This window comes from Amblyomma maculatum, chromosome 1, assembly GCF_055883805.1.
Source record: "Amblyomma maculatum isolate TAMU_Amacu chromosome 1, ASM5588380v1, whole genome shotgun sequence".
In the NCBI taxonomy this organism is placed as follows: domain Eukaryota; kingdom Metazoa; phylum Arthropoda; class Arachnida; order Ixodida; family Ixodidae; genus Amblyomma; species Amblyomma maculatum.
Genome location: NC_139344.1, coordinates 448698463 through 448710528, shown reverse-complemented (window position 1 = coordinate 448710528; position 12066 = coordinate 448698463). Strand labels below are relative to the sequence as shown.

The following is a 12066-nucleotide window of genomic DNA, read 5'->3' as shown; positions in this document are numbered from 1 at the left end:
TATGGTGATTATTGGAATAAAGAGCATTAAATGCAAAGCGGAGGTAAATACAATGCGCTGATGGTGCGAGACGAACTCACGACCTCTGAATGGCGCGTTCAGTGCTCTTCCAACTAAGCTACATCCACGGCTGTCCCACCTTCCGCTTGCTTGGGTATATATGTTCACTAACCGGTTTAAACATGTGAGCGTGCACCAGCGCCTTTCTCATCCCTAGCGGCGGATGTGAAAATCCTGTTATAGCGCGAGCGTCACGTAGCACGTGATCATTTGGTAGGACGGCAGCTAGGCTATAGCCCTCTCAAGCTACCTTTGCGACCTCCAGACGTCCAGAACCGAGACCCTCGCAAGTTATTAAGCAGACAATTGAAAGCGAAATGAGGGGCTCGTTAATAATGCATTTCCAGGAGCGAACAGTCTATGAATGCAAGGCAAACGTTTTTTTTTTCGTTTATACTGTTGACATTTACAGGAATGTTGTCTTATGATGATTATTGGAATAAAGAGCATTAAATGCAAAGCGGAAGGAAAAACAACGCGCCGATTCCCACCATCGGCGCGTTATTTTTCCTTCCGCTTTGCATTTAATCCTGTCTCCTTAAAGACACGCACTATTTTTTCTTTTCTTCTAACGCTTCATTAGAAAGTCTAATTAACGCTTACTGACTGCATTCATTAAAAGCCGTTCTTTCTCCGATTAACGTTCTCCACGCCGCACTATTAATGGCACTGACAGCAAGCAAAAGAATATCAGGGCAGCACTTATTCATTTTATATTTCCTTTTATTATTCGTCAAAAACCAAACGCTTTCTTGGCCGGAAGGCACGCAGTGAGATTTTTAACTGCCGATGTAACATTGCTGATGAGAAAGGCAACTGCGTAGGACAAAAGAGGAATTTAAAAAGCAAAATGAAAAATCCAAAACGTAAAAGGATGAAAATAGGAGAGGGAAGAGTAGGATCTGCCATCAGCACCAGCCCCAACAAAGCGAACGGGCTGGCCCTCGGGCAATTTACCGAAACGCTGCTTCCTATTTCCATCCTGGACGTCTTTCATGCTGAGTTGTTCGTTTTATTAATTGGGACGTCTTTGCCATTTACAGTGAACGGGTATCTGCGTTTGGGGGTGTTGAAACCGAAAGAGCGGAGTAATGAGATATGTTGGCGCCGATTGTGTCATTCCACATGTGATATTTATCTTTAATTTATTGATTTAGTCATGCTGTCAGCCTTTCTCAAGACAGAAGTTACAGGTTGTATTAAGAAATCTTAAAAAAAAATATATCAAATGTGATCGCTGCATTGTACATACGTCAAAGTGACTGGTTGGAATAATGAGTAAGGGAGTAACATTTAATATGGTAAAAAGTAGGACGGTCATAAGTAAACATAAAAGGTAATTTTTTGGCAATCTCCACTGAACAAAAAAAAAAGTGTCGACAAGGCTACTAATGAAATTCCAAGGCGCCGTAACGCATTGTGTTTTTTTTTTTCACGTATTTAAGGCCCTTTTTTCTCCCTTCTTTCCAGCATACGTTTGTTGTCTTAAGTACCTGCTTGAAATTCAAGATCCTGCCCCGCATTATCCCTGCAAAAAAAAACCGCAAGATCCTTGCCTTGCTGTCACAGTTAACTTGAAAGCGTGGAGGGAAAGGGAGAATGTAGATAGGGAGGTTGCTAGCAGCATCATCGGTTCAAAGGTTCTTCACTTATCCCCCACCCGCAGATAATATACTACGTAGAAATTCTGCCCCACCCCCGACAAGCATTCATCTGTGAGACTGATAGGCTAATATTTGCCATTAACTATTTTTGCCGTCCTGGATCAATAACTGCCCATTAAAGGCACGCTCTACTTAACACAGCCGCTGAAATCATTGAGCAACGTTATGCTTACAGAGGTCGCAAGCAGTCTTGCGAACTTCGTCACTAAATTACTTGATACGTGGTGACACTGTGAGCTTGCAGTCGCCTCTCTGCTTCGCTGCCAGTATCAGCAGTGCTTCTATCTCCATGGTGCATGATATACAGCAATGCATCACACAAAGCACAGCGGGAAGTTTCCGCAGTGCATAGAGCCTGTCACTCTCATCTTAATCCACGTACGCCATACAGCGAAGCTACCTTCGCTCTCTGGCCTCTGACGTTCAAGTGATATCCAGTCTATTGCTTCCCATCCACTCGTACCTACATTCAATTTAGTCCATGTTTTTTTATTCGAATATGGAATAGAATGAGGCTGTCTCTTACTTTAAATACGTCGAGTAGATTATTCTCTTTAAGAAACCGTAGCCAGAATGGCTCTTTATGCTGCCCGTTAGCTACAAGTTCAAGTCTTGCTCTCTTGTAGCCGACTATTCAACCTCTTGTAGGCGTCTTATTTGTGATAAATGCATTCCTGGTCATGTTCATAAAAAAACGTGCCGAAGATCCACCACAGCGGCCTGGCGTGGACGCTTAGCGCATGTGCTCAGCACTGCATCTTCTTGAGAACCCCATTGGCACGTCAATGACGGGTAAAGGACCGACCCAGCCATCCTTCTAAGGGACACCTCCTCCATTCTCGTTAGGCTATGAGGGAGGGGGTAAGTGCACGGGGTAATCAGGGCACGTACTCTTTTCTTTACAGCAGATACTAAGATTGGCAGAGCGGAGTGGGGATCAAATGGGAGGCTTTGTGGATGGGGCACTTGTGCTAGGGGCTTGGGGTGTAGGATGTCTGTTTTTTTTTTTATGATCAATGTTACTAGCATCTTATTGTATCCAAAGTACTTTAATGCGTTTTGATATTTTCTTATTTAGAGCTTGTATAACCTGAATAATTCTTAGGCTTTTCGCAACTATCTTGAATTTTTTAATAGTCGCTAGAGATTCTGCATAAATGCGAGCGTCGTTCATAGACGGTATGTTATTTATAGCCTCCATCACGTCGAGGAGAGCATACAGATTCATTACGAGTCAATCCGGGTGGTCCATTACGTAGTTCTGATGTGTGAAAACTTGTCGTCTGGGGCTGGTAGTTGTCGTTCTTCCGTGATTTTGAATGACTAACGCATATGTATAAGCTGTACATATTCTGGGATCTATATCAACCACTAGACATGCTGTATTTTGCCTGTGTTTTACGGTGAAGCTTACTAGTCTTGATAGTCGTCATTTTGTGTAGGCCCATGGAAGGGGCTCTATTAGTTTCGCTGTCGGTGCTGCCACCTCATTGTATACGGCTGCAAAAGGCGCAACATAATTTCTTTTGAAAATTCTTATTTCTTCTATCTGTTGAATAATTTCCATAAGAGTGTTTAACTGTGGATATTCCCTAAGTATAGGGATGGGTGTAGGTTTTGGCAAACCCGTGATTGCGCGTGTGGCGTTTCTATTTATTGCTTCTAGCCTTGCCCGCTGTCGCTTCGTTAATCTATAGAACTGAGCTTGGTACACTATCCCATATATAAGTACTGAACGTACAAGACGTCTAGCTATATCTGTTCCGGCCCATTCTTCTGTAGACTAGATTCGTTCGATCAAATGTAGTGGTGTCGATGCTGCCGATTTTATACTATAGAGCTATTTAATTCTTTTGCCCGACTTATATATGGCTAGGCTAAGGATCCGCATCTCGTCCACTTCCTGCACCAGCACAGGTACACGAAAATCTTTCCGTCCAGCTCTTCTCCTTTATTTGCCTCAAGCATTCTTCATAGCGCACCTTACGTTTGGCCCCCTGTGCTTCTAACATTGACCATCCGATATCACCTTGACCTGCTTCATTAGTAGTGGCTCCCCGAAGCAAGCCTGCCTGACTATCCTCTGTTTTATTTTAAGCGCAAAGTTGTCGCGATTCCCAAGCACAGCACAGCGTTTGCAAATGTCAAGCCTGGTACCATTGCCTCTTTCCAGATTCCTTGAATAACTTTATACTTGTTATATCGCTAGACCCCGCACTTTTTCATGACAGCAACGTTTCTTTTTGCTTTTTTACAATTTCCTCTCTGTGATCCCGCAAGTAGTCTGTGCTACGTAACGTTCATCCATATACCAAGGTACTTGTACGCTTTACCCATAGGTAACTATTAGTTTTTTAACGTGCGTGTGCCGGGCTCATCATTAAAAACCATGCCTCCTGATTTTTCTGCGCTATATAACAATCTCAGAACATCTGACCCTCTTCCACAACTGTCTGCGAAGTCTTAGAGGCTTTGCTGGCTATATGCTAGAAGAACAATAATGTAGCCGAAGAAGAGGAAGTGCGAGTGTTCCGTGAAGAAAGAAGATGTAAATCACGGCAGTCTGAGGTAGCGATGACTCTCCTGAGATGCAGGATTCCTCGCCTAAATCTTTATTTATGTAGATGCAGGATCAGCCCCGCAAACCTTTGTGAGGATTGCGGTGAAATTGAAAATATTGATCACTTACTTCTCACTTTCCGAAGGTTTTCACATCAGAGGAGGGTGCATTTAGAAACTCCAATTGCACGCTTGGGATTTACGTTGTCGGTCCCGCTTCTACTCTCCTTCGGTGCGAGTGCGAAAGGATTTGCATTGCCTGAAATTTGTCAGTACTTACATAACTACATCACAGCTACGGAGAGATTCCCTTGTTAATTGTATTCCAAATTTTTGCTTCATATTTTTTCTTTCAATAACGTTTGTGATCTTAAATCTTATGTTTTTGTTTAGTTGTCAATTACTTTATTACACTAATTCAGTTTATGTAGGACATTTCGCAGTCCACACTGAACCCTGGCCAATCCCCCTTCGTGAATATGTGCCAAATATTAACGAAGAAGAAGAAGACGACGCTGGTCCGGGTTATTATTTCGGTGTTCGGGGTATCACCGCCATCGCGCTAGTTCTTGCTGCCGCCCTGCTGACCTGCGGTCGCTGTCATCGTCTCTTCATCAGGTTAGGACGTGACAATTGGTGGAGCCGCTGGGTACGAATTGCATGCAGCACAGCTCTACACGTAATTCGAGCCCGGTCTTAAGTCCAGGCCACCGAATTTTCTTAGTCTGCGACAGCACCTGAAATCCGCGCCAGGCGACGTCAACAAGGCCAAGCTCCGGAATTCCGACTCTTGCTCGAGGAGAAGACCGCCAGGGCTAACGTCACCATGGCCTTCCAGCCGCAGCAAACTCACAGTGCGGCTGCTGTGCTGATCATCTACGTACCGGTGACCTCAAGGGCTGTCACCCCCTCTCGTGGCGATGACCTGGACGATGCTGAATATTGGGTTAAACATTACGAGCGGGTTGCGCGCCACAACGGCTGCACCCCAGATGAATGCCTTCGCTCTGGAGGCAACGGCACGGTACTGGTTCGAGAACCACGAGGCCTAGTTGACCTCTTGGGAGCTCTGCAAGAACGAATTCGTCCGCACGTTTGTGAACCAGCACCGCCAACAGCACGCTGAAGACCTCCTTCAAGCTCGAATTCAGGGCGCTGCAGAAAGTGTGAGAAGCTTTGTAGAGGACATGCTGCGCCTAAGTGCTCGTGCGGACCCACAGGCTACGCAGGAAAAGAAAGTTCTCGCCTTGGGTTGTGGGGCGTCCGAAATGAGATTTTTGGCGGACTTATACGCGATCCGTCGAATAAAATAGCCAGTTTTGTGGCCGAAGCGATTAACATCAAGTTCGCATTGGCCACGGGAACAAACCACTATCAGCGACTGGGAACCAAACTCAACGTATCCAGCCTTGCCTCGTCTGGACCTAGTGGTGCTGGCCTCACCGACATCCGCGAAATCATTCGCGAAGTCGCGCGCGAAGAGCTCAGGAGGTTTTTCTCAGCTCCTGAGCAGCCTTCCACAGAATCCATCGCTACGGCCACCTTGAGAGTGTTCACCAGCGCCGCCCTCAGCCATAGCGGCGGACGTGGAACGTCCTTTGTTACCGGCAGCGTCACGTAGAACGTGATCAAGAGCGAGGGCGAAAGCTGTGCTAGAACCCTCTTACGCTGAGGGCGGCGCTGGTGAACACTCTCAAGGTTCGTATACAGACAACATAAATACCCAAGAAAGTAGCAGGGGGGACAGCGGCCGATGTAGCTCAGTTGGAAGAGCACCGGACGCGATATTCGGAGGTCGCGAGTTCGGTCCCCACCATCGGCACGTTGTTTTTTCTTCTCTTTTGTGTTTAATTATCTTTCCTCTAAACAGATTACGTTACTAATTTCTGTGATTATCCAAGCAAATAATAGAAAAAAAAAGACAAAGTACTATCCCCAACGCTTTCCTTGGCCTCGCCGACTGTTGGCTTCTTTCCTTCATGTATTATAACGAGCACCCCAATTTCCCCTTAATTGATCTGCTTGTAGCTTACGGGGGTCTCGGTTCTGGCAGTCTTGAAGCCATAGGTAGCGTAAGAGGGTTCTAGCACAGCTTTCGCCCTGGCTCTTGATCACGTTCTACGTGACGCTTGCTTTAACAGAGGACGTTCCACGTCCGCCGCTATGGCTGAGGGCGGCGCTGGTGAACACTCTCAAGGTTCGTATACAGACAACATAAATACCCAAGCAAGTAGCAGTGGGGACAGCGGCCGATGTAGCTCAGTTGGAAGAGCACCGGACGCGATATTCGGAGGTCGTGGGTTCGGTCCCCACCATCGGCACGTTGTTTTTTCTTCTACTTTGTGTTTAATTATCTTTCCCCTAAACAGATTACATTACAAATTTCTGTGATTATCCAAGCAAATATTAAAACAAAAAGACAAAGTACTATCCCCAACGCTTTCCTTGGCCTCGCCGACTGTTGGCTTCTTTGCTTCAAACTTGTGACAAAGCTATATAGCATTCCTTTGTAGTCGTATGACTGCGTTTGGTTGGACGCCAATGTGTAATCTCGCCACCTTGAAGGATAATCCAAAAATATTCGATCAAGTGACGGCTATGTTTTCAGAGAGCCATCGATGGCTCAATAAGCCACTCGTATCAAAATCTTGCACAGTGTGCATTATAAAGTACCAGAAAAATAATATTAAAACTCAAATATTTCAATTTTGAACGGGATTTGTTATCCACTCACCTCTACGGTCGCCAAATATATGTTCCTTTACGGTCGCTAGCGCCGTAGCATGACAACTTTGTGCTGTGTGCTTAACTTTCCTATATTCTTACAGAGACCCTTCTTGAAAATAAAACATAAATGACGGAGTCTGGCTCTGTCTTATGATTGTGTTTGTCGAAACATTGTGCGATCTGTATGCTCGCACTTTTCGGTTGCTTTGAAGTCGGCTTTGGCATCTTGTTCTAAATTCTGATTTCTCGCCTATGCATTTAGGCATTTCTCGCATTTTTTCTCTGATTTTCTGCAGTGACGATTAGTTTGCCGGCACGGTAAAGGCTCCTTTTTGGCCAAGTTCCATTTTTGCCTCCTTAATTTCAGGCTCGGTGGGCCAATCTCATTATAAGTTTTTGTTTCCACTGTTTAGTCGTTGTAATAAGGGGTTCTAATTATTTTTTTATTTTTTGTTCTTTTGGGTGCCCTGCATATCATAGGCGTATGCCAGCTGTGTATGTTTCGTATTTTATTCTCTTGCTTTTTACCTCTTGTATGATATACTCGCAATCGTGACGCAAATCCTAGGCCATCGTAGTGAGTTTCTTTACTGACGGAAGCATAGCATTGAGGCATGCTCCGATTGAGTGTGCATCCCCTGAATGTGCTAAGAATCCTATTAGGGGTTTCAATATCTGCTTGTCGATTGTGGAATGCTTATGGAGACCTGCACAGTAGCTGTTATTTTTCTTTTTCTACTACCCTCGTCGTATTGCAGTCTATTTACAAATCTTGTTTTTTCCCCGGTCCCTGTGGTGGATGTTTCTGTTGCGCCGTTGGGAATTTTTATAGCGAAATGCATGTGAGTTAGTGCAGACTGTGTTGAATATTGAATACTATGTGCGCCATGAGCCGTAATGGTTATTATATTGAAGTGATTATGGCGCGACTCCGAGGAGAGTTCTCATGTACAATATTTGGTCAGAGAATTGCTTTGATGAAAGGCCATAAAAAATGACAGCGCTGCCTAGAGTTACTTGTTTTAATTAGGAGCCAAGGCTCACACATGCTTCGAAATATTGCTTACACTCAGTTCCCCTCTCATAAAACGGGAAGTACGGCACATGTTCTCACAGACTATAATGCGCCACTGTATGATGCTGCTGCCGCTTAACTCTCGTGGAATTAATAGTTGAAGAAATAAGTTACATAGTGCTTTTTTCTGTGGGATATATTTTCAACGTGATCGATCTGCAGTCTCCCTATTTGGATGCGAGAAGTTAGCTGTCTCTAGTACCTGCTTACGATACCTGAGAAATGAAGTTATAATTCATTCTTCCCAATATGCAATATGTTATGTCACTACGGAAGAAAACACGGCTATTTTTCATGGAAAACGACGAGCGTTCGCAGCTATACGTTCATGGTGCCGTTGGAAGTAAAAGCAGCAGAGGTAAGCTTTTACCTGCACTGAAACCCAAATCTGATTATTAGATGACAGTGAGATTCGGGCGACAAAATTGATTTTTTGTTTGAAAATCACAAATACGTGAAAGGCTTTGTAATTTGAATGGGACTTAGTACTCTTGACAAGGTTTGTTTTGGTTTTTTAATAGCGAAGGAAAATTTGACTACAACGTCTCAACCTATCTCAGAACCGAATTTCGAATGTCGTCAAGGTACAGCATGTCTAAAGAGATGTCGTGCAGCCCTGCTTACACGCCGATATGGTTCACGAGGTTAGGCGTTTCATTCTGCATATGTATGTTCAGTGTGCACACGAGAGCGTTTTATGCGATTTCTTTTGAGAGTACCCACGTCTTTTCGACTAGCGCAAAACCTTATTTTGTGGATTCAAGAGATGAAATGTGCCCTTTGACAATAAATCACGGACTGTTTGCCCTGATGCTGCGCTAAGTGAGTGCAGCATTTGCAGCCATACCTTTAAAGTTTTAGAGAACACAAGTCTTCCAATAACAACAAGATATTGAATTTTACAGGTTTAACACATGGAGAATGACCGCCAGACCCACAATACCTTAATCGTATCATTACATAAACGTCTCAAAATCAGTACCACCATAAAGAAAGAGCACGTTGCAGCAAATTATGTTTATTCGTTTGTTGGCTTTTTTCTTTGCGGTGCGCAAAATCCTCCGTACACGATGCTGAAGAAAGACGCGCACGTTGGCGCGGGCAACGTGTTGTTTGTGTTCTTTTGCTGAGCGCAGAATCCTCCGTACACAATGTTGAAGAAAGACGCACACCTCCGCGAGGGCAACGACCGCTTCGAGGGGTACGCGGTGGATTTGATGGACGCACTGGCGCAGAAGATTGGCTTCCAGTACAGGCTGCACCTGGTCAAGGACAACTCGTACGGGAACAACGCTTCAGGAGAATGGAATGGCATGATACGAGAACTCATCGACAGGGTAAGTTCTGGCGAGCGTCTATGGATTGGGTTCATACCTCATTTCCGGTATTCTTGCGTGCAAGGATGGTTAGGTATCGAAAGCGTGACCGAAGCGCATAAACATCAAAGTTCCTTGCTGTGTGAATGCGCCGGAAAAAAATATTGGTGGAGACTGTTCGCCGTTTACTATACCAGACGTGGACGAGCGAATAATACTTTTCTCACTGCCGCGTTAGTTACCCGGTATTGAAAAAAGCTGCTCGGTGTTCGATGTTCTCTAAAGCTTCAGAGGACCGCCTGGGAACTGCTACGTATGACAGGTTAAGGTCGCAGGCGAGATCAATGAAGGGGTCGCATAGAGGCTACCAATGTAGAATCTATACGGTATCTACCATGGACGGATGAGGTTCTGACAAAAGCGGAGGATTGTGTATCATGTTGGTGGTTGGCATAGAAGCAACCTGACGGGCTTATACCGCACGAGAATTTAGCTTTTAAGGACCCTTTTGACCCGAGTTAAGCACACTGCCTCTGGTTAACGTGTCTATAATTACAGCATCGGTAAACGGACGTTTACATCCACGGCTCTCCTGGCCCCTGGGCGTGCTGCCCGAGGTGTTATATTACTGTTCCTGTGGTGAGTTTGCTTCTGTGTGGTAGGTGGGTAGTTGGTGGCGGATTGTTTGGTGTCGGACGCACAAACAATGCTCGAATGAGCAGGCGCTGTCAACTCGCAATTAGCCATTGAGATGAGAGGAACTATCTAAAACCGAGTTTTTAGGACTCTTGTATTTGGAATTAGACAGGCTGTCCCTGTTCCAAGCGGGTACGTTCATACGGCTTGCATAAAACGGAGCATTATATTATGTCGCTCCTAGCAAGTTGAGAACCTTTCTCCACAGTCCACCTCAATGATTCAAGGAAACATTGCGCGTAGCAACAAGAAAAGCAAAAATTCCGAGAGCACTGGGGAATCTACACTGCCATGTGTGAACGCCTGAACTTTGCTGGTGCCCACGGTGCATCACTTTTCCTCTCATTATCATTATAAAAGGAACGCACCTTCTTTATAATTGCTAAAACCATCATTGCGATTATCACTAATTTCAGCGTCATTGTTATCGCTACTATCATCCTCACTCTTGACAAAAATTATGATATGCATTTTGCTATCCCGAATGGGGCGTATATGCTAAAATGCTCGTTTGGGAATCCGAGAGATGGAGGCGCTATTCTCGGTGGAGACTGGATAATTTTTTTTGTGACGATAGTTTCGGTTTCACTTGATTGGCGCTTATAGAGTGACCGGTCGAACGAACGCCGACCATCTGAGCCATTAAAGACTTTCGCCTTAATAAAGGTTGATCTCACACAGCACAAGATCTCGTCACTTGCCCCATGACAGCATCACAACACTGAAAACTCGGAGAAATTATGCAAAGCCGTGCTCCTTTAAATAACCAGTTCAACTATAGTTTCTCATAAAAGGCCGAAGCTTTTCTTTCATGTCGTTGCGCGCGAGCATCTCTTGATGATCTAACTGCACTACACAGCGTTGTTGAGTGGTTCTCACAGAAACATGCCCCTCGAAGAGCACCGCCACGGTGGTGCAGTGGTTAAGGTGCCCGCCTACTGTGCCTAACGATACGGATCGAAACCCGGCCACGGCAGCGACTTTCCGATGGAGGCGAAAAGAAAGGCGCCCGTGTCCAGTGCGATGTCGTGCACGTTGAAAAACCCCAAGTGATTGAAATTTTAGGTGCCTTCCACTACGGCGTGTTTCTTAGCTTGAGTTGCTTCGGGACGTTAAACCGCATAAACGAAACTAAACCATGACTCTAAAAGAGTTCAAAGCGCCGTGCATGAAGCCCAGCAAGTTAAACAGCAGTACATTTACCGGTACGCCCGCCGAAGAGAGTAGATTTTATTGTCGAGTTTAGAAGAGTAGAGGCATGGAACGTCTAGGGAAGTGCTAATATCAATAAGCGCGATACCTTGACGAATATAAAAAAATGGTGGTTTGTCATGTCATGCGCAAAAAGCAATGAAAATCCTTGCTATACATTTCTGTGGGCCAGGTAGCATTCAATGACCTTTTATTAAAACTAAATCGAATAAAAGCTTGAGCAGCTTCAGCTATTAACAAATTATGTATCACTTTCATACTAGATTCAGTATACTGGTTTATTGCACAGGCGGATATTCGGTACCGAAATTTCCAGCATGGGCGGTGACCCTTATTTCTGGAGAAAATGCAGTGCTGGGCTGGAAAAAGCATGCAGAGCTATAAAATAAGCTGGTCATATTTGATAAATAAAAATAGAAATTAGGAAAAAGAAAACAATTCAGAGGTTATTAAGTGGAGCGCCTTGCAGCCAGGTATCCAAACCACGTCTACACGACCGCTTCTGTTTTTTGTTTTGTTCATCATGGTATTTATACCACGCGCTTAATTATAGAAACCTATATCCGCTATTTACAAAGTAATCAGCCTGTAGCCAAAAATACCCATTTGAAATATGGAACACAACACCACACAACAAAAACACGCCTTAACTCAAATTTACTAAAACAGTGGCAAATAAATGCAACACCTCTCCATACATTTTAAACTGCATGGGCGACTTTAACGCTTCTGGTATTGTCTGTCCATCACTGTCTAC

General features: G+C 44.6%; 1 protein-coding gene across 3 annotated transcripts in view; it reads left to right on the top strand.

The window, feature by feature from the left end:
- Positions 1-12066, top strand: part of LOC146209635 (glutamate receptor ionotropic, kainate 2-like) — a 363010-nt gene that overhangs the window by 205485 nt on the left and 145459 nt on the right. For all 3 annotated transcript variants that reach the window (XM_084602915.1, XM_084602911.1, XM_084602922.1), the window contains one exon: positions 9222-9422. In XM_084602915.1, coding sequence (XP_084459041.1) covers positions 9222-9422 — 201 coding nt within the window. The remainder of the gene's footprint in view (positions 1-9221; positions 9423-12066) is intronic.